The 22,352-nt window shown below is 37.6% G+C and overlaps 2 protein-coding genes and 2 non-coding genes across 5 annotated transcripts in view; 2 read left to right on the forward strand and 2 right to left on the reverse strand.

The window, feature by feature from the left end:
* LOC146168481 (3'-5' RNA helicase YTHDC2-like) overlaps nucleotides 1–22,352 on the forward strand; it is a 25,658-nt gene continuing 3,306 nt past the window's right edge. Inside the window, exons 1-28 of one of the 2 annotated variants that reach the window (XM_083390815.1) lie at nucleotides 1–113; nucleotides 306–396; nucleotides 639–758; nucleotides 845–915; nucleotides 982–1,187; nucleotides 1,523–1,689; nucleotides 10,297–10,399; nucleotides 10,684–10,840; nucleotides 11,359–11,413; nucleotides 11,676–11,728; nucleotides 11,796–11,875; nucleotides 12,085–12,128; nucleotides 12,773–12,903; nucleotides 13,471–13,663; nucleotides 14,343–14,500; nucleotides 14,973–15,154; nucleotides 15,875–16,053; nucleotides 16,571–16,811; nucleotides 17,067–17,148; nucleotides 17,317–17,466; nucleotides 17,622–17,750; nucleotides 18,028–18,140; nucleotides 18,961–19,092; nucleotides 19,529–19,678; nucleotides 20,241–20,387; nucleotides 20,688–20,843; nucleotides 21,535–21,689; nucleotides 22,218–22,300. In XM_083390815.1, the coding sequence (XP_083246941.1) occupies nucleotides 17–113; nucleotides 306–396; nucleotides 639–758; nucleotides 845–915; nucleotides 982–1,187; nucleotides 1,523–1,689; nucleotides 10,297–10,399; nucleotides 10,684–10,840; nucleotides 11,359–11,413; nucleotides 11,676–11,728; nucleotides 11,796–11,875; nucleotides 12,085–12,128; nucleotides 12,773–12,903; nucleotides 13,471–13,663; nucleotides 14,343–14,500; nucleotides 14,973–15,154; nucleotides 15,875–16,053; nucleotides 16,571–16,811; nucleotides 17,067–17,148; nucleotides 17,317–17,466; nucleotides 17,622–17,750; nucleotides 18,028–18,140; nucleotides 18,961–19,092; nucleotides 19,529–19,678; nucleotides 20,241–20,387; nucleotides 20,688–20,843; nucleotides 21,535–21,689; nucleotides 22,218–22,300 (3,625 nt within the window). In that variant the 5' untranslated portion in view covers nucleotides 1–16. Of the gene's footprint in view, nucleotides 114–305; nucleotides 397–638; nucleotides 780–844; nucleotides 916–981; nucleotides 1,188–1,522; nucleotides 1,690–10,296; nucleotides 10,400–10,683; nucleotides 10,841–11,358; nucleotides 11,414–11,675; nucleotides 11,729–11,795; nucleotides 11,876–12,084; nucleotides 12,129–12,772; nucleotides 12,904–13,470; nucleotides 13,664–14,342; nucleotides 14,501–14,972; nucleotides 15,155–15,874; nucleotides 16,054–16,570; nucleotides 16,812–17,066; nucleotides 17,149–17,316; nucleotides 17,467–17,621; nucleotides 17,751–18,027; nucleotides 18,141–18,960; nucleotides 19,093–19,528; nucleotides 19,679–20,240; nucleotides 20,388–20,687; nucleotides 20,844–21,534; nucleotides 21,690–22,217; nucleotides 22,301–22,352 lie in introns of those variants that run through there. The other variant, XM_083390816.1, reaches the window with a different exon arrangement.
* LOC146168482 (uncharacterized) lies at nucleotides 650–9,982 on the reverse strand. The gene is made up of 13 exons (XM_083390821.1): nucleotides 9,744–9,982; nucleotides 9,378–9,528; nucleotides 6,793–6,964; nucleotides 6,595–6,678; nucleotides 6,373–6,498; nucleotides 6,100–6,258; nucleotides 4,775–4,912; nucleotides 4,464–4,591; nucleotides 3,003–3,910; nucleotides 2,660–2,818; nucleotides 2,323–2,437; nucleotides 2,134–2,243; nucleotides 650–2,063 (listed from the first exon to the last, which is right to left on the reverse strand). The coding sequence occupies exons 1-13, from the start codon at nucleotides 9,868–9,870 to the stop codon at nucleotides 1,813–1,815; spliced, it is 2,628 nt and encodes an 875-aa protein (XP_083246947.1). The 5' UTR covers nucleotides 9,871–9,982; the 3' UTR covers nucleotides 650–1,812.
* Trnaa-ggc (transfer RNA alanine (anticodon GGC)) lies at nucleotides 5,370–5,444 on the reverse strand. The gene has a single exon. It is a non-coding gene; the product is annotated as a tRNA-Ala (tRNA).
* On the forward strand, nucleotides 5,706–5,780 carry Trnaa-ggc (transfer RNA alanine (anticodon GGC)). Its single transcript has one exon. It is a non-coding gene; the product is annotated as a tRNA-Ala (tRNA).

The following is a 22,352-nucleotide window of genomic DNA, read 5'->3' on the forward strand; positions in this document are numbered from 1 at the left end:
ATTAAACCAGATTAAAATGTCTAGTAAAAGAAATGAAATATATGTGGATGAAGAAGTGAAAATTGGTATTCAACTTGCTATCAAACGGTTTATGGAAGATGAATCTCAAACAGGTCAGCTTAATGTTTCGTAATTACTAATTTGTCTATTCAATATACATATTTAATTTAATTCAAAGTTTTAGCATTTAATTGTCTTTGTCAATGTGATGTTGTTTAATATTAAAGCTTTAGAATCGTTACAAAAAGTTTTTTATTCTTGTAATATTGTTTTTTTTTTATCTTTGTGAGATTGTTTTATTTCAGAACTTGAATTTCCATCTTCTTTTACAAGCACTGAAAGGGCATTTTTGCATCGAAAATGTAATCAAAATGGCCTTGTCTCCAAAAGTTATGGGTTGGTCATTTCTATCTTTGTACTTTTATCTACTGACAGTATAACCATATTTTTTGGTTTCTATGAGTAAACTGTGTGTCAGAATATTTAGCAAAACCAAACTGATTATATCAAGTTTTCTAACTATATTGTGTGTGTTGTTTAGTTACAAATCATTATTTCCCTAAAATAGTCAAGTTCGTCAGGTCTTGACTTTGCTAGGTTTTACATTTTATTCATACTGTGTTGTTGTTAAATTTCAGCAAAGGTACAAGTCGATATCTGATGGTAAGAAAGAAACGGACAAATGAAGTATTGGAATCCCCAATGATTTTTAAGTTCGGCCAGAATTCAAAACAAGTGCTGCAGGCACTACTTCACAAGTATATTTTTGTAAAATATTGGTGTGTTAAACAAAAACGCTTAAACAACAGTTGAACAATACAAAGAATGGTAAATGTATTTTTAGATGGCCTATGAAAAACAAAGAAAAATCGGAAATCCAACCAAAAGTAGATCATCAACAATTTCAACCAAATGGTAAATTGCCTTGGATATTTGAAAAAACAGTTGCTCATTGTTAGCATTTCCATTTTATCCTTTCAGTTGGCTATCGAACAGATCTAAACAAGCCAAGTGGTAGACTGCCAAATGGCATTCCCCAAGTTCCAATGAAAAGATCTCCATCTGAACTTGATGCTTTTCGCAAAACTTTGCCAGTCTTTCATATGAAAGATCAGATAATTACAACTATTTGGGAAAATTCTGTGGTTTTAATTGCTGGGGAAACTGGTTCAGGAAAAACAACACAGGTAGCAGAATGTACAAAAAATGTTCAAGGGCTTGACTGTATTGTAATCAGATACGGGAGTATAATATGTAGTAATGGTGTAAGGCAAAAAAAAATAAGTGTTTAAGTCTCTAATTTGAAAATATTTTTCCATAGGCTTTGCAAGTTATCAAGAAATTCACCCCTATTAGATTCTTAGTGAACAAATCATATTTCATTAACCTATGCAATACTTCTGGTAAAAATACCAAATTAGCCTAAAACTACTCCCTCTAAAAATGGCTGTTTACAAAGTAGGCTTCACTGATTAAGAGTCTTCAAAATTAATGTTAACATTTACAACTGGTATTGTTGTAGATTCCTCAGTTTATTCTTGATGAAAGCTTGCGCAGGAATGAAGTGTGCAGGATTGTTTGCACTCAGCCGCGTCGCATTTCTGCAGTAGCCATGGCCAATCGTGTTGCAATCGAACGAGGAGAAACAGTGGGGCAAACAGTAGGCTACCAAATTCGACTTGAAAGTCGGTAAGTGTGCAATAAAGCGTTGTCATTCACAATATTGTGCAACAATTTTATTAAAAAAAAAAAAAAAAAAAAAAAAGTTTAAAAAAAAGTTAAACTTAATGAAATATTTGCAATTTTTTTATGTTAGCGAAGATCGAAAATTGGACATTGAAAGCAATTTCTTTGTGTCACTACCAATGTATTTCCAAATGCGTTTATATTTTTGGGAGATTGCAGTCTTGTTTCATTGTGTATGAGGTGTGACATGAACCGCCCTCGACAATCAAATACAGAAACTCTGTTGTTGCCTTCATCTGACACCAGAATTACTTCCACCTTGTTGATCTTTGTAGTAGTTATTCCCGATGGACCTAACATCTGTCCTTCGGCACTTCCTGTTTTGATTAAAAACCAAATTAAATATCAAGGCTGTTTTTATAAACATTCTAAAAAATTATCTATTACCTTTGGAACCAAAACTAAAACAAAACTTTCCACTTTTCTCATAACAATTCACTGAGCAGCTGTTGTGGTCAGACACTAGTATGGAGTCAGTGCTAGTAACATGAATAAACCTGAAAACACGATTATTTTTTTATTTATTAGTGTTATTTAGGTAAAATACGATTCTAACATGCTATTGTATTTTTCAACCTTGGATATTTGAGATTTCCTTGTTCTTTGAATCCACCAAACTTCATCAATTTTGTTCCATCGGGATCAAATACAAACATATCACACTTTCCTCCATCTAGAACTACTATGTGTCCTAAAATATAAAATAAAGGTAATAGCAATGTCACTCTATTTCACAAGTAATCGCAGAATTTTTGTTACGTAAATTCATCTGCTTGTTTTTTACAACTTAAAAAAAACAAAAAAAAAACACATATGTATTACTGTATTATTATTTAATATTAAGACCGCTACTTGGCCTGTTTAAAGTACTTTATTCAAAAGTAAAATAGGAAGATGTAAGTGCTGAACTTACCAAAGCTATTGATTGCCAGATCGCACGCTTCAATTAAGTCGCCGTGACCAAATGTTAGTCTTACCACTCCTTCAACAGTATATCGCCCAACAAAGGTTTTAAAAAGAATAAATAAGTGTTTTTTTATTCCAAGCTGCATAGCAAGTGGGACATGTTTACCTACAAAGAAAAGCATGACCATGACATACTTGGCAATAGTTTACGCTTTTCAACTATATAACAAATTTATTAAAAACAAATAACTGCTAACAAGCGGTAACCATAATAATGTTTGTTTTTTGAGTGTTAACTATTTTTTTTGTGATATGATTAATTATTAACCCCGTGGACCGTGGAGTCTTACCAAGTTTCGCATCAGACAGCTCGGCTGTTTTGACGTGTTTTCTGTTCTTGTTAAATATAACCAGATTGCCTCCATCTCCGTCTAACACAATGATGTTGTTTTCTGTGATCACTACATCAGTCGGCGGGCCGAAAAACTCCCGCTTAACGCCAATAATCCCGCTAAATGAAGACACAAGCTTCACAGGAGGCGTTGGTGCAATGCATTTCTTTAGTCTGCTTAGCAAAGGATCATGCGACTGACTTCGCTTGTGCGCCAGTGGGCTTCCCTTGGGTGTTGGTATTGAGTTTTTGACAGACAGACTTGGAGGCGGCACTTTTGGAGGCGTTGGTGCCACCCTCTGTGGAACTGGTTTTACACTGATAGGCGGAACAACAGGATTTACCGTAGGTTTTTGGCCAGGTACGGGCACTGTCCCCTTTATCCTCGTCAGTATGTAGCAGTCTGGCGTTTTTTTAATGTTAGGTTTCACAGATAACATGGGCTTTGGCTTTTTCATTGGTCGGGGTAGTGTTACAGGCACAACAGTGCTCTTGCTTCGTTGCCGCGGCGATGGAACAGGCGAGCGTGCATCTGTTGTACGTCTTGCTGCAGTTGGACACATTTTTATCATCATATCACCTTTGGCAAACAGTTTCTGGTTCTTTGCGAAATTTTCGTATAAGCTCTCCCCTGGCAAGATTTCGTTTTGTTCACATTCACTTTCACTGATTTCGTTCAGACTATGATTTGTCGCGTTCGGCACTTGACTCGCACAAGTTTGCACAGGCAATTTTTCGTCATCTGATGCATCTCCACATTCTAATACAGACTCTTCTTGTTCTTTTGGCTTCTCAGCTTGTGCTGCGATGATTTCTATGTATCCCATTGCCTTAAGTGTTTGATCGGTAACTTCCCCATAGTTAAATCTGTGAAAAATTTCAAATAAAATTAAAATCATATTATAGACAAGCTTTTGGGCCAGTCATGGTACGATAGTGGATGAACCATGAAGATTAATTAATTTCCACGTTTTTCAGTAATTTTAACAAAAAGTAGTTCACCCACTATCCCCGCTGTATTATCAAACTTCTCCGTTGGTCTTTAACGTTAAAGAGTAACACAGAGTAACTTTATTTACCGATTTTTAAAAAATGGCCGATTTTTTAAAAAACTGACAGATAACGCTTTAGCTGCGCATTGAATGACTTATAATATACGTATATGCATTAAGTCACAAGCTTTTACAGGCAATAATCTACACCTTTTAACAAACGACTTTTATTACCCATCTAATATATACTGACACTTAGCCCAAATTCATTTATCTGATCGCTTTGTGGTCTTTATTATGGCGTGCTTAGTCGTTCATTGGGCCCCTTTGTTTGTCGCATAAAACAAAAATCGGCGCAAAGGCCAGTCCTTACGTTTTTAGATTTGAAAAAAAAATATTTATTTTATTGTAGTGTGGGGAACAATCACCTGATAACATTTTCATTAGTCGTCTGCGTTTTAGTTTCTTTTTGCAGGTCGATTAAAGTTTGTTTTCCAGCTGTCAAATGTTGAATCATCTTTTTTCGGAGATCCAGCAGTTCTTTAGGGATATTAGCCTGTAACATGCAAAAGTTACATGATTAATGCGCCAGTCTTGAAAATACAAAATGTTTTTAAGGAATATCATAATCATGACATAAGACGGGGGTAATATGTTAATGCTTCCTATGTCGATAGATGGAATTTAGTTTAAAGGTTTTCCACATAAAAAAATTGTTAGAAATACAAATAACCCTTACTTGAGTGACACATTGCGATATTTTGGTCAAATTGTTGTAGTCTGCCACTACATGTTTCAGCTGTGACTGTGTTCTTTCAATACTTGTTAATCTCGGGCTGATGTTACTCTCAATGTCCTTTAGAAAGCTGTTCCTTTGCTGCAAATACATAACCAAAACGAGTTTATATCCTATCGTTGATGAGGTTGCTTTTCTTATGAAAATATTTATAAGTTGAAATTATTTCGGCGAAAACAGAAAACTAAGTGTTCGATTATAAAATTGTTCATCCGGCAAATATTTTTTATTATTAAATGTACCGACGTTTCGATAACCTATAAAAAAAATCTTCACCAGGGCAAAAAACTTGCAACTGCTTTTAGGTAAAAAAATATATATACTGTATAGCAGTTAACAATAAAAAATCTTAATAACCGTGTTCATTTATTCAATGAAACATTCACACCTATGTGTGTTAATAACTGAGATCTAGCCCTTCGAAGCTGCTTTTTGACCAACGACTACGGCTTACGTATAATTAGTACACCGAAATCCATCGCAGACTCACCGAATCTGTTGATCTATGATGCAAGCAGAGCAGACTGCAAAAACAACTAGCCTGCAGTGAGGTTCGAACTCACGACCTCCGGTCAAGCCGGGACCGTCGCTCTACCAACTGAGCTATGCAGGCTCAGAAGGGAACGAGTCGAGAAACAACCATACGCCAATGCTTGTTCAATCTGTTAGTACAAGCAACCTACGGCTTACGTATAATAGTCGTTGGTCAAAAAGCAGCTTCGAAGGGCTAGATTTCAGTTGTTTACACACATATGTGTGAATGTTTCATTGAATAAATGATATGGTACTGTGGATCCCCTTCTATGAGGTTGCTTATACTAATAGATTGAGCAAGCATTGGCGCATGGTTGTTTCTCGATTCGTTCCCTTCTGAGCCTGCATAGCTCAGTTGGTAGAGCGACGGTCCCGGCTTGACCGGAGGTCGTGAGTTCAAACCTCACTGCAGGCTAGTTGTTTTTCTAGTCTGCTCTGCTTGCATCATAGATGAACAGATTCGATGAGCCTGCGATGGCGTTCGGTGTACTAACCGTGTTCATTTGTGTTTTTTTCTTATTGTTTGGCTCCTCCAGCTGCAAGTCCATTGCCCTAATTAAGATTTCCTGTATAGGTTATCGAAACCTCGGTACATTTATCAATAAAAAATATTTGCCGAAAGAGCAACTTGATAGTTGATACAGAATGCCTGGTAGCAACAGTATATTCAAAGTGTTTATGTTACACATCGATCAGAGTGCTCATTCGTATTAAATCAACTTGTTTATTAGGACCTCATTGATTCTGTTAATGAAATATTGTGCGGCGTCGTTAACTTCTTGCTTCAATTCCGTCATCCTGTCATCGTGCTCTTGCTTCGTCTGAACCAATTCGTCAAGGGTGTCTTGTGACTTTTGTACTTCTTGGTCAATTTTTTCTTGCATGTCAACTATCTACAGTTTAACGACACGTGGTGTTTTGTTTAGTCAAAGCCACGCGAAAAATATGTCAACTTAATTGGTTGGTTGAAGTTATGTTTCAACACAATGTTCCAATTTCTTCCTTACCTCTTGCTTTACCGACTCGATAGCTTGTTCTGTTTTGGTTAGGTGATGTCCTTGATGCGCCTCGATCGCACAATCCCTACAAGCCAGAATGTCACATTCCTTGCAGTGGTGATCCAGCTTCATAAACTGTAGTGGAATTCAACGAAGTTTAAAACAATTTTGTTTTAACGATGCGTTGAGTTATATGCCCACGTTCAAATAGCTTGTTTAAGGTAAACCTACATTATGCTTTTTGCAACGACTCATCTCTTCGTAGTGAATCTTTTTACTGTGTTTTCCGCTTTCAATCTCTTGAACGCTTTTTACCTATATTAAGGAGGCACAACATAAGCACCCTCTTTTTTAATAAAGTTATATAACTAGACAAAAACTAGATAAATTCTACACAAACGTCCTCGAAGTTTCAAATAAGTTTCGAACCTGGTGATCTTTTGTCAGTTTGGTTCTGCTGTGAAACGCAGCACAGTCGGCACACAGATGTTCCAAACAGTCGATACACTGGTAGGTCGCCATGGTTATTTCAGCTTCCGGGCAGCTCTGACACATTTTGTCATGTTCGTCACCAAATCTCTGCTCGTGCACTTCAACGTTTCTGCGTGGAGTCATTTGCGTTATTAACTTGTTTAGATTAGGAATTCGCGAGCTTTTCCGACTTGGTTATATATTCTGATCACCAATTTCTAATTACATATGTTTATGATTTTCAAACTTTATCGGAACATGTTTTGGGTGTCACCAGGTTTTGAAACTTCTGCTGCTTCTCATTCAGACATCTTAGACATAAGGAATTTATACGTCTAATGACTGTTAGTTCTCTACACAAGCCAACATATTATTACAGCACAACGAACGCAGTTTTGAAATATTTTCTATAATATCAAACGTATAGCTAATTTAAACACAAGCTGCTCGTTAAACTTGCGTATAAACACTGCAACGGTTATATTGGGATCGTGGTATATTTTCGTGTATTACACTTATAAAAAAATCAGAACAAAATAAACAATTACATAGAACTGTTTTAAAAAAGTACATCAAACTATATAAACGACAAGAACTTCGGTCGTTCAAGAACAATGAATATTGAAATGCAATTATAATAACAAGCTTTTCCCAACTTGGGTTTTAAAATATTGACCTACCGAACAATATGTTCTTCTTTTTAGTGTGAAATTCACTTATTAAGGCCTACCATACGTCCTCTTTTAGGATGATTTGTCCTCTTTTCTCAAGAAAAGTAATTGGTCCTCCGAGGACGCTCAAAAATGCCCAAATGTCCTCTTTTTCCGCATTTCGATTTAGTTGCTTATACTTTCAACAAGACTTTTGGCGAGAGAAAAGGTTTTTCAACAAATAGCCCTACCATCTCTACCTTCTTGATCAGACCTGGGCAACATACGGCCCGCCAAGAAATTTAATCCAGCCCATTTTTTCTTTAAAATACACAGCCTAAGCGAAAACAAGGACGAGTTTCTACATGTTTGGTTGTGTCGTTAACACATTTTTTCAGGAACAAATCTAGTCATGACCCCGCCAACCTCTATTTTAAGCCTGTTTGAAATACTAAAACGGAAACTGTTTTCGCGATTTGCGCGAATCTCTTCTGTCTTTCTCGTATGTTCCACGCGATTTTTCGGCATTTTTACAGACAAATATCGTCCTATGCAATGTGGCACTATCTCCAACGAAAATTTACCAAACATAGTCTAATATTTATATACCTTTTGCGCTTCTGTCGAAAGTATTCCGTCTTTAAAATATGAACGAAATACCGACCGTTTTTTTAACTTTGAAACATTATACCGATTCACATTTGTCGACCTTTTATAGTTAATGCTATGTTGCGTGTTTCTCCCCATTTATATCGTCTTTCTCTCCATTTTATATCGTCGCAATATGGCCGTTGCACCGCAAGTAACACATCGGTAACTTAAAGCCTTAAAAAGCAAAACAAAAAACATCTTAAGTTTTTCTGTGCGAAATTTTGACGTAGTCTATTTTAATCTTAAATTTTGGGTCAACGCGCCCCCAACTTGATAAACGCCAATATATCAGGCATTGTATATTTTTTATCTGTGCTTAATGCGTAGTGCCCCCCTTTAATTCTAAATTAAACTTTACATTTTAAAACCAATATAGTCGCAATTTTTTGCGCTTCGCGCGACGCCGTGTGGCTTTCTTTAATTTTGACTTGAATTGCACATTTTCGCACAACTCCAAACATAAACACAAGTTCGTTACGTTGTTTGTTTTATAGCGTCAGAGTATGACGTCATTTTGCGTGTATTGGACATCATTTTGACATGACACACCACAACATTTTAAGTTTCTCATGCGGTCCGCGTTTAAAAATAATTGCCCACCCCTGTTCTTGATTGTTATTGCAAACATTGCGCCAGGATAATTGCAACCTAATCTCACTTGTAAAAAGACCCATTAATAAAGCAAAGGTGTGTGATTGTTCACTTTAAAACAGGATTTTAAATCGTCACTTATAACTCTCTTCATCGTAGCCGCCAACAGCAAAATTCGCAACAAATAGATCAATATTTGCGCTCGAGTCGACCAGTAACAGTTCTACCTTCTTTTTACTTGCCGGCCAAAAATGTCCTCTTTTTGGGTTCTGAAAATATAGCAGCCCTACCTATACTATATAGTTATGCGATTTGTTTTGGTACTTTTAGTTTTAATGGGCCTAAGAGCTTGTTTTGCGATTTTTTTTTCGACTAGAACGTAGAACTACTAGCTTCTCAAAATAAAATACAATATGAAGTATTGCCAATTGTACTGCCCAGTATTTATTATACCAAAACTTTTTCATTGAAATACAATATTAATTGGAACAAAAAAATAACATTTCTGAAAGCTTGAGTTTTATTACCGTTTGGTCAAGTGTAATATACAGATATATCCATACTAAGATAAAAAATATACAATTTTTTTATCTAGTTAAAAATTGTTTTTGCTATTCCCCAACGCTCGTGTTACATTTCATACAAAATTACCTAGATTTTCTCCAGTCTTCAAGCATATCAATCATGTTGGAAAGGATAAAGTTGTTTCTTAAACCTTGAACTCCTTTGAATCCTAGGAGTGTATTCTGTCTGCACAGCGGGCAAATAACGTACACCCCTTGTTCTGACTTCTCGCACAGCTCTGTAGCAATATGGAATAGTTTTTATGAATAAGCCCCGCTATACTTTACAGGTTTGCTAATTGCCTCGTGAAAACCAGTGTTTGTTAAGTCTACTACAAAAACGCGTTGTTTACGACAATTAGTGGGGCCGACATGTATTATTTACGAATTATACATAATCGAGGCGCATAATCACCTCGATCAGTCCTCGTTTATTCCGCCCCCCTGGACTCACCTAAACAGGTTTTGCAGAAAGAGTGCTGACAGGAGAGCACCTTCGGCTCCGCAAAGATTTCCATGCACACTGTGCAAGTGAGATATTCGCTGTTTAGCTGTGACAGTAGGTTCTTAGAAGTTTCCATCCTGCCTTTCTGCTTTTATAATATTACAATCAATTTCACTAAAGCAACTAGTGAGTTTGGGCAACATTAAAACATAACCCTGAATTGAATATTCCACAGTCACAGTGTAAGAACTAGAAAAACTTTCTTAGCGCTTTCTGTCTTGTGACATCTTATGATCGCTTGGCAATATACTGTGCACTGTCCGAAAGCAGCCAGTCTTGTTTGGACAAACGTGCGCGCGCCCTAAGGGCAGTGCCTAAGTGACGTCACAATTCGTGTCTGTAAGTTGTATCGTTTGAATGCCATTTTGTGCAAATGCGTTTCTTGCAAGGTTCAAGCTCAAGAAACCAGGCGCTAGTGCTTTCATATCATGGGTGTTATATGTCCACCACCATCCAATTACGCCGCTTATTAGCTTCTGACGCCCGCTGTTTATGCTTACAGAGCCTCGCCACGTACGTTGTTGACCTTCTGCACTAATGGAGTCCTTCTTCGGACCTTAATGTGTGGCGATGACGTGACACAGACAATGACTCACGTCATTATTGTGAGTAAAATTGACACATTAATGTATGATTTCGAAATGTTTTGTTTGCTATCAATGGGCGTTTCAATCTGAACTAATCTTGTTTCAATATTTTCACATATTTTGTAAATTTTTAGATTTATAATCAAATTAGAGAGACTTTCGCACAAATCTATGCATTTGAAATAGTTTGCTTGTTTGAACAAATAAATATTAACGGACATTTTCGAGATTCTTTGCAAAAAAACGGATGAAAGCCATAAGTTTTCTTGTCAACTCAACTTTTAACTATTCTTGTTGCGTAGGACGAGGTTCACGAACGCGACCGTTTCAGCGATTTTTTGCTGATCAAACTTCGTCAGTTGGTGCAAGCGAAGAAGCTCTTTCGACTTGTGCTTATGAGCGCTTCGCTCGAGACCGAGCTTTTCGTGAAGTACTTTAACCAGTGCCCGGTCGTTTCTAGTAAGTTTACTCGTTTTTATAGGTCAAGCCTCAGCAGCGAAATGTTTTACCAAAATTAATGATTGACACTAACCTGATTACTGCGTTGGACAGTTTGGCAGAAAGAAATAATATTTTTTTTACAACTTTACTTCTTGCTCAGTAAGATATTGAAAATTTATTCATATAGGCCGTTTAATCGTTGATCGAAACGATTTATGCTTAGATTCCTGTGCGTTATGACAGAAATTGTTGTAATTTTTTTTTTCTTACTACATTCTCATCTGGTTTTCTAGTTGTGTACTATTCTATAGTTTTTATATATCAACACGCACTTCATCCAAAGCTGGTATTGCATTAACTTCACTGCTACTTAATTAGTCGTCTCTTTTTGTATGTATTTCCATGTCTCTGCTACATCCAATAAGTTTGGTACTTGGGCCATTTGCCTGGCACGCGATGCCCTATAACATTAGGAAATACATTTGAATCGATTTTGCCCTTAAACGGTAAACCCCTCGTTTGTTTCGACTTTTCAGTTCCTGGGAAAATGTTTGACGTCGCTACGCTTTATCTTGAGGACGTTTTGGAATGGTGAGTCGCGATTTGAGCAAAAAGGTCGATTCGTTAACAGCGAGTTTTGGTATTTAGCTTTTTTGGTATTACACGATTATCGTGCTTCCGCTTAATTTTACTCAAAAGAATTTTAGTTATGCCTTTAAATGTATGTTAACCTCAATCATATTGTCATAATAGAAATATTTCGTAATATGACGCTCTATCTTTAGTTATATTTTAACCACAATTATATTGCTATAATGCCCAAAGTTCGCCATATCATGCTGTTCTTTTTTAGTACAGGTTATCTGTGTGACAAACTTGACCATCTAAAGACAAAGCAGGAAAAATGTGAGTTAATATTTTTTTACTTTACGTATTCGTCACAACGCCTTTCTTCGAAATTTTTAATCGACAGCTAAAGCACAGGAAAAAACTCTGAAAAAATGGCGTCAGGACGGAAGCGGTGATTCCCCGAAAAAATCAGTTGCCGCTAAGGTACTTTTCAGTAGTTCGTAATAGTTTTATAAGACATAACAACGCCATAGCTATTTTCCTCATAGACCATTGCATTGTGTAACACTGATACTGATAGTCTCATAGTAACCTTGAAAAAATAACTGTCACAGTTTCGATAGGTTTAATATTGTATGCAGAATTGGCGAGCTTTTTATTGTTGTAGTAATCAATGTTTTCGTTTTCTATAGGAGGATGCCTCATCGCTAGACAGCGAGGTTACAAAGCTGACGCTGTGAGTTGTAAACGTTGTTTGATTTTTATCTATGTCCTTTATTTCAGAAATAATTCAAACTGCGAGACTTCACCAAAAAAGTGTGTATTTAATAAAGTGAAAAACTAAACAAATGCATGTTCCAGTGTGGGAACTGTTAGTGTGTCATCAAAACTTTTAAGGACATAGAGAATATATTTTGGTTTTGTTGTACTATAAAGCCATATCAGTGTTTTTAATCTTTTAAGACATGGTTTTTAAATCTATATGTGACCCAGCGTTAAAATTCGGCATGAATACATGGGTATAAACAGTTTTTCAATTGAACATGTAACAGACAATAATGGACATTTGTTTAATAACAAACCTTTTTTTTAAAGATGTGTAATTGTGTATGGAAGCTTTGGCCAGAAGTTTATTAATTCTTATCACTGTTGGCCAACGAGCATAGTGAATATTCCATCAAGGTGGTTTCCAGCAGGGTGCTGAGCGACATTTTTGATATTTTTTTATAATGTGCAAGTTTATTAATACGATTGTCCGGAAATGACTTATAGTTTTTCCTCTCATAGTTTTGTGAGCCCACTACTGGATCAAGGCCTACAGTTCGTAAACCGCAGGATACCATGGCAGAACATTGAACGTAAATCTATTTGTCGTTACAGTAAAGAAGTATCTCCTGTGGAACAGTGGATTGTACGTGATATGGATGACGCAATCTTCCGAGCGTGGAGGCAGGATGATACGTCAGCTTACGACCAGATCTACCATTTAGTGGCAAGCGAAAGTGCACCAGGTATGGGATTTAAGTTTTGCTTATTCGATTAATGCAGTGGTTTTCAACCGGCTGCCGTGGCGCCCTGGCGTGCCATTTTTTAATGTGCCGATAGGTATTTAGAATTTGTAGGAATCTGATTTTCGCTCAATTGGTAAACTTCTTGATACGACTATTTGTGTACGATAAGAGACCATTATATCAAATGACATTTCCCTACATGTTTTACGTTGATTGTGTTGTTCCAGTTCCATTTATAGTAACATTTCAGTAAAATACTCAACGAAAATTTCAATCGAGAAGCCGAAAATCTATTTATATTTTCGAGGCGTGCCGTAATTCATAAAAGGTTGAGAATCTTTTACTTCTTTTCGATGTGGATTGAATGTATTAAAGAAATCACATAATATATTTAAAAATACTTTTTTTTCATACAGTTAAATAGTACCGGATCCTATTTAATCCATTTTCTGTTTTTTCTGGGTCAATATGTTTTCTATCATATAAAAATCATATGTTTTATAAACAAAATAGCCTGTTGAATGAACAATTAAACATTTATCGTAATCCAAGTTTGTTGACTTACAGTTGACCACAGGCACACGGACGCGGGAATAACTCCGCTCATGGTGGCGGCCGCTAGAGGCAGGATGGAGCATGTAGAACGCCTGCTAGCGTTCGGTTCGCTCCCCGGTTTGCTTGCGCCGAACAACATGAGCTCTATTGACTTCGCATTACATGGCGGCCATTCGGAGGTCGCAGAACTCCTCACTGTTCAGACGTAGGTGGATGTCTCTCGTTGTTTTTTATGTACTATACACCTGATAATTTCAGCTTCGCTCTATGAAATTAGGAACGTACTTACTTGACGGGGGTCTTTAACCGGACCGGTTTTATTTTGGGCTTGTAAAATACTTGAATTATTACCTACTTCTGACACTTATTTATTATCTACACTCTACAGTCTACACCATAACCAAACAGGCGAAAATGAAATATCAGTAATTCATGGCCTCCTTTTTGACCAATGGGGAGAATGAGTCACTACATATTCACCACATTTTTTTCGTTTACTTTCTTTGCTTTATTTTAGTACAGAAAAAACGCTCGTTGTTTTTTTATGTATACACCTGATAATTTCAGCTTCGCTGGTACAAAATTGGTGAGACTGTTTCAGATCGCAGTCTTTCAGATGGGCAAGCGTTTTCACATACCAAAAAAATTACTAAATAAAACTATATCGACGATTTCTTTCATATTTTTTGAGACACTACAACATTTCTTGTAAACCATTTTAGTTGTTAAATTGTCTAAAACTATAGCAGGTATAATATTCATTTCAATTCAGTGCTTTCAAACGTCACGATCGCAACTTTGCAAGTGCATGACGCCGCGCAAACTGTCTAATCACAAGCCAAAATACATCATTTGGAGTTTTTTTTATAAATCGTTTGTTGCAGAGCGAATCCCGTCGTGCAGGAAGAACCAGCGGACGAGAAGTCGTCGAAGGAATGCAAAGAACTGGTGTCACTCTATCATCAATCGTTTGATGACGACAACATCGACTATGACCTCATAATGTGCATCCTCGAAATGCTCTGTACAGGCACTGATGAGGGTACAGCGCGGCCTTTTATGACATATTTACTATTTTAAAAAAGTTAGGATATAACTTTTTTAAGCAAATTAGTTTTCATCAAACGTACGATGAACATTAAAACTTGCGCGGAATTATTTACTTGAGCTGTGGTTCACAAACTTTTTTGGCTTGTGGCACCTAGAAATATCTTAAACATTTCGCGGCACACTTTTAACAGAACAACAATAGAGTCAACACGCGGCACACTATACGTAAATCTCAGAATGATTTATTAATGGGTAGTGCGCATTAAAGCCTGAAATGCCTGCGTGTATGCCTATTTGTATTATACAAATAACTTATTTTCCGAAATTACAAAAACTTTCGCGGCACACTTGACAATCTCTCGACAGTTCGGGAAATCACTGCTCTAGAATTTCAAGTATGTAACACGACAAATAACATTTTACGAATCACAGTTGCATTATAGATGGACCGGTTTTAATTTCAGGCGCCATTTTGATTTTCCTTCCCGGCTACGATGACATCGTCGCGATGCGCGACCTAGTGGTTGGAAGTGACGAACTCTCCTCCAGCAGCGACATCCGCCTCTTCACTTTGCACTCATCCATGCAAACCTCCGGTGGTCAAACCCAGGTCTTCCAGCCTGTGCCAAAGGGAACACGCAAAATCGTAAGCGTCCAGTTTTAGAAGAAGCTTTGCAGCTATTTAAATGCGAGAGCATATCGTTGTGTGTTCTAATTTTGTTTTGTTTGGCATCTTGAATATAATTATTTTTTTTTAGTTTGTTTTACAACATTAGTCGAACGTTTTTTTTGTGAATTCGCTTTGACCGATGTACGGCATTTCAAAACGAAATCCAAAGTTTGAATATTGAGTCTTTAAACCACTGTGAAGAAGAATTAGGTTTGTTTTACTGGGGATTGTTTTACATCCATAAAAAGTCAAACTTTCTTTGATACTCATCCATGTAAATTAGAACATCTGTTATCTTATAGTGAAGCGAAAACGTTTCATCGTAATCCTATTTTGCGGCGTGTTTCACATTGGATTAATCCAGTGGTTCTCAACCGCGGCACTCTATCTAGGGTGCCATTTTTAACGCTCAAGGGTGCCGAGAAATATTTCAAATTCTTTAAGATTTCAATTTTTGCTCTTTTTGTAAGCTTCTTGATACAATTTTTTTTTGTATGATAAAAGTGCAAAAAACGTGTTTTTCAACCTTGTTGCACTGTTAATGTGTAGTTTCAATCTCGTTTTATTGTAACGTTACAGTTAACCACTCAGTAAAAATACTAAGAAGGGTGCCGCGAATTATTCATAATTTGTAGGGTGACGCAAGGTTAAAAAGGTTACGACACTGGACTAACCACTGCGTTTTGTCATGAAAAGATCTTGTCGACAAACATCGCCGAAAGTGCGATCACTGTGGACGACGTTGTCTACGTCATCGACTCCGGCAAAGTTAAGATCAAAATGTACGAATCCATCACTTCTACCTCGTCGCTTAAAAGCGTCTGGATTGCACAGTCTAGCGCCATCCAGCGACGCGGAAGAGCAGGAAGATGCAGGTCGCCAGTCGGTTGCTTTTAACTAGAAAATATTAAAATTATATTAGTTTATAATTTAACACTTTCGTAAACCAGAGTGACGGTGAAGGATCATACAATTTTCTAGCTTAATTGAAACTGAATAGTCTTTTTGGAATCTCTGCAGCAATCAAATCGTTAAAATGAAGTGTATACTGGTAATCGCCGCCATGTTTGTCTTAGATGTTGTATCTGCCCAAAACTGCACAGATAACAATCATTGGGGACCGGACTGTATAAACTATTGCGGAGAATAAAAAAATAAAAATAAAAAGGTGACGTATTACATGGCCGTAGGCCGTTTACCGTTTTTTGAAGTCATATTTTTCATAGGTTTTAACAGAAAATCAAAATGATTTTGCATTCCATTCACATACGTAAATGGCATTATCGGTGGAAGTATTTATTCCGACTTTAAAAACAAATTACTTCCTTTTTGATTTAACCAATATCGGCATTCCGCTTTTGAACGAAAAACTGAATAGCCTTTCTTCAACAGACCCGGCACATGTTTCCACTTGTTCTCGTCGTCGCGTTACGCTTCGATGCCCATGTACCAGGTGCCAGAGCTGCTGCGTATGCCAATGCACGAACTCTGCCTTCACGTGAAACTGCTTGACACCACCGGCGGCAGCGGCCGGTTCGATCCGGCTGAAACCGGTTCGATCGAGAACTTTCTCTCGTACGCTCCAAGCCCGCCGTCCAGCATTGTGGTCAAGAACGCCGTCAAGCTTCTGAAGGTTATTCGCTCGCTGCGGAACCTCGTTTTGAAATATCTTAACTTTGCTTTTAAACTTTTAACAGCAATGCAAACATGCTGGGCTAATTTGTTCCACTTTATTCTTAAGTTGGTTACTGCCAAATTAACTCGCACCTTTAAAAGGAATTGGTTTGTTTACATAAATATTGTTCTCTCACTGCATAAAAAAGTTTACTACAATAAAATTTTCACATAAAAACTATGTTCGGTCGACATTTGATCTTTTTATTTTTAGACAATCGACGCGTTAGATCCATCTGAAAACCTGACAGATCTCGGCCAGCATATGGTAGACCTACCCATCGAGCCCCGACTAGGTAAGTCCATAGTTGCAGTGATTATCGAAAGAAATACAATCGAACTTAAAACATCCGAAATAAAACAAAAAACAAAGAAAAATGTATAGAAACGTCTTATCAAGAAATAAATATTTCCAATTGCATAAGTACAGCAATGCTGCCATAAAGGCCAAACTTATCACGCAGCTAAGATGGTTCTCCACGGCGTTGTGCTCAAGTGCCTTGACCCCATACTCACCATCGCCTGTACCCTCGCCTACAAGGACCCCTTCCAACTACCCCAGGATCCAAGAATGAGAAAACAGGCGCTCGAGTGCAGAGTCAAGCTGGCTGCAGGTGACGTAGCGTGTTGAATATATTGAAAAAGGGCTTTTTACGTGCGACTAATGCGACTTTGGCTATCGGTTAATGTTTAGATTGAACTACCAAACTAACACATTTTTGTTATAGTGTAGTTAACGCTATGTCAATTTTGTCAATTTTTATTCAAGGCACGTTTAGTGATCACATGTGTCTGCTGCGAGTCTTCCAGAGCTGGCAGAAGGCCAAGAGCGATGGCTGGGAGCCAGCCTTCTGCAGGAAGAACTTTCTTTCACAAGCTACTATGGAGATGATAGTTGGTATGTCGACTGAGAAAGTTGAAATTATGGTCAACTATATTTGTCTCTATATTGTTAATTATACGTAGATTTACTTGGTAAAGTGTACAATTAAATACACTACTTTATTTCTTTAGTAATTATGATAGGACACAATACGTGTGAATCGATTCGAACCTTCACTCTTAAACAGTAGATTTCTTGTTAATCACGTCTCCGAAATAAACATCCGTCGATATTACTTGTTTCTTTTCAAGTCCCACTGTTATAACCATCAAATATTCATGTTATACGTCAGGCATGAGAAGCCAGCTTTTGGGTCAGCTACGAGCAACCGGATTCGTGCGGGCCAGGGGAGGAAACGACATTCGCGATCTCAACACCAACTCGGAGAACTGGGCTGTTGTTAAGGTCATCTTTACCCCTCTAAAAGATCATTTTCAAATTATATATAATATTCTAAGCCAGTAATCCTCAGTTTGTGTGCCGCGACACACTATTGTGCCTCTAGAGAAGAGGTGTCCAAGCCGCAGCTCTTTAATCAGCTTTATCCGGCTTTTATGTTCACCCCTTCTCTAGAGATTTTCAAGTGTGCCACTAAACTTTTGGAATTAAAATAAAAGAAACCTGTTCGTATTACAAATATGCATTAAGGCAAGCATGTGAGACACGAATGCCCACTATTCATAAGAAAACGCAAGTTACGGGTTAGACAAGTTACGTTGTTTTGTTGTTTTTAATATTTATGTTTTATTTTTTTATTTTGGCGTAAGCTAAAAAGTATACCACTAGACCAGGGGTTCTTAAACTTTTTTTACCGCGGACCCCTAAAATGTTTTTTTTTTGGCTTGCATGGACTACGGTAGGCAAAAATGGTCAAAATGACGTCATAAGTTTACGTCACAATACCAATAGACTTTAAAAATATGCTGATTTAGGTTCAAAACTGTAAAACTGCAATGGTGTCTTAATACATTCAGTGAAAACCGTTTTAGTTTTAATTAAACTGTTTTCTTTGATAAATATATTGCTTTTAAATATACACTAATATTTCAATAAAGCGTTGATGGACCCCTAAAACTAGTTCACGGACCCCCAAGAGTTCCTTGAACCCCAGTTTGAGAACTCCTGCACTAGCCTAAACAATTTAAACCAAATTATCATGCCCGAAAGGAAATTTTTTTAACCGATTAAAAGCGTGTTTTCATCATTAAAATTTTGTGCTTTGCAGGCGGCTATTTGCGCAAGCATGTACCCAAATATTTTGCGTTACGACAAGAAGTTTCGGACTCTCTGCTCTGCCAACCTGAAAAAAGTAAAGTTCCACAACTCGTCAGTGCTGGGTGACGTGACATTGAAAAAGGTAATAGGAAAACCATAATATAAAACCGCCTGTGACATGTGTTGTACTCTTGAATGTCTGACTTAACCTCCTCCAACACAACATGAAAAACTCATTTATTGTATTGTATAAACCATTGGTCGGCAAACTGCGACAAAAAAGTTTGCCGTTCACTGGTAAAAACAGTGTTTCTCACATCCAGATTTTATTTGTTTCAGACTCGTAAAAAATCTTACACAGTTTTTTCCTGATATTTATTTTAATGCATCTTCGAAACCTTACTTAGCACTTACGTAACGTTTAAGTTGTGAATCTAGCGCTTTTCAGCCCACGTAACAGCGATTGATAATAAGTGTGTTAATTACATCTTGAAAAATCGAAACAATCAAGCATCGTACCACGCACCGGGTTCAATTTGTCCGGTCAAATACCCCAAACCACGACCTTCTTTCTCCAGGAGGGTCGTGCCCTCCCTTCAAGCTGGGTCGTGTTCGATGAGATGACGAGGTCGTCGACCCGCTTTAACAGCATCTCTTCGGCTCGCTGCTGTACAGCCGTCACTCCCGCTTGCGTCGCGGTTTTCGCTGGACCAGCCTTTATAGCCGAGGTGGGTTGCTTGTGGTCTCTCGTTGGCAAAACAGCAGCAGACTCGGCATAGGTGAACAACAGCTTGGTTGTTTTTCGAACTTTTTTTTTAACCGGAGATAAGTATAATTCGCTTTAGATGAATTTATTGTCATACGTTTTGTCTGCCATAGGTTTTAGATCGTTTAAAGTTAAACGATTTTCGCTAAATCTTCTCAATATTCGTGGCCCAATTCCGTCGACGCTCGACAACTTGCCCCCCCTCAGCCCACGTTTTACAACTTAAACGTCACAATGGAGGTCTTTAACCATAAAATATTAAATATTAGATGCTCGTGGCCCCCAAAGAATTATCTGGGTCTCTTGTAGACGAGAGCCACGTCTAAGAAACCCTGGTTTAACCCCTTCCATCTTAAAAGTATAATGTAAGATTTCACTACAGATCTCATTCTCACACTGTTAAGTTGGTAAGACGGTACGATTACAAGGTGTTTAGTTCAACCTATGACCTTAAAGCCAGCAGGGGCATCTATCGGATATTTCTCTTAAGGTTTTTTTGGCAATTTAAACTCATCTGTCAACAGGCCGAGGCCATAGCAAACCCCGAAGCTGGAAGCGGACCTTCCCCAGGATATCCGCCAGAGAGCGACAGTGAGACCGAAGACCATGACCTTGTAAGGATGTCGACTTTGAACGTCACCGGTTGGATCAAGCTTCAGATGGATCCCATGGTAAGTCAATTCATATGCCAGTTTTGTGTTTAAATCTTCGACAAAAAACTAATTCAATTGCGCAAATAAGTTGTCCATTATAGTTTTGTTGTTGGGAGTAATTATCTTTTACCCATTGAGGGTTAATAAAGTAATATCATTGATTTATATGCTTTCCCACCGGCAGGCATAGTCATTCCCGTGACCTCGAAACACCAGAATCAATAGATTTACTAACGTGCATATCTACACGCTATAAACTTCTCAACATTTGTACTTTCGACTCTACATTTTACGCGAACTATGCGTTTTTATCTACAGCTGGCGCAAATGCTTTACCAGCTGCGCACCAAATGGCACAGCTTGTTTGCTCGCCGCATCCGCAACTCGTCTAAAGCCTGGCAGCCTGAGGATGAAGCAATCCTTTCCACTGTTATCAACATACTCAGCTGCGAGGACCAGGCTATCGGACTAACTGTAAGTTCGTACTTGGTCGTTTTGGGCCTGAAAGGCTTTAAGATTAGCTATGGCTTCTATGTGTCGGTAGCATTCATTCCTGAGAATAAAAACCGTCCATCAGACTCGGAGTATTATCGTTTTTTGCAAACTAGTGTAGCATGTCGTTGGTTTTATTTACAGGACTGATATGTACTCCGCATGAAATTCGGCCCGTTTATTAGTGTTTCGTTTCATTGACGTTTTTTTTTCGGTACCTTTAACAAAAAACAGTTGTTATAAGCCTCTTGGGTATAACAATAAAAAACATAGCAAATAGAAGGAATGAATTAAAAAACTCATTGATTTCCATAAAATGATTTGATATTTATGTTTTTAAAATATATATGTGTAAATGATTTTAAACATTTTTAATGCAGTCCCACTCCACTAGGTTGTGATCTACCATAGGTTCATGATATTACAAAGGCATGGTGTCGAGGCAAAACTAAGCAATCGCATTTCAAAATATTTTATCTCACAATGTTGAAATCGATTTAGTCGAACGTAACGAAGTAAACAAGAATCTAAATAAACACTGAAACAAAAAAAAGAAAAAAAAAAGATAATTGCCCTCGTAACAATAGTACGAACCATGCACTGCTAGGTTTTAATAGGTCTTTTTTCCAAATGTGCGACAGCTAATTCCCACGCCTTTCTTTTATCTGCACAGCAACCTTCGGGCATCGGGCAACGTCCGAGACCGCTGAGTCAGGACGACGGAGCCAAGACTTCGCGCTTCATCCAGCGCACCCCAGACTCGGGCAGGAGGAGCAAGGATCACGGGACGCCCGAGGGAAGGAAGCAGCCCAAGTCGCTTAACTTCAGGTAAGTCAACTATCAGTTTACTTTGCTAAATATATAGGGGATGCAGAGGCAATAATGGATGTATAGATATTTTTAAAAAGTAAATTTTTTGTTGCATTAGTGGTTTTTATTGTATTCTACCACATTTTTCTATCCGTTTGAAAACAATTATTAAACTACCACACCACTATTTTTGAAATGAAGCCACTGCAACAATATGCAGTTAAAGTTTATGGTATAGTTATATTTCATTGTTAAGAGTTTTTTTATGATAATGCTCAGAAAAAAGTATACATATATGTACTTATTATACTTATACACATATATACATATATGTATCTAGTTCATCTAAAATAGTGCTACCCAAGGACAACGGCACACATATTATAACATAAGGTAAAGCGGTGGTCTCGGTATAGCCTTGGTCAAACCTCGTCGCAAGTTAAACTTAACTATCCTTGCTTTGTCTTGCTTGCACGAAATTTTTGGTACCCTTCTTCTACTCAGTCATTGTAATTTCACCACTAAATTAGTTTATTTTTTCCACAGTCGGGGAAATTACCAATCGCGAGGATCGTCCCCTCGAAGTAAAAACACGACACCATCAGTGTCGCCGAGAGCATCGAAGCAAAGTAAGAATTTTTAATGTATGTTCAGACAAACGTATAACATTAATTAGCAACG

This window comes from Ascidiella aspersa, chromosome 1, assembly GCF_963924565.1.
Source record: "Ascidiella aspersa chromosome 1, kaAscAspe10.2, whole genome shotgun sequence".
NCBI lineage: Eukaryota > Metazoa > Chordata > Ascidiacea > Phlebobranchia > Ascidiidae > Ascidiella > Ascidiella aspersa.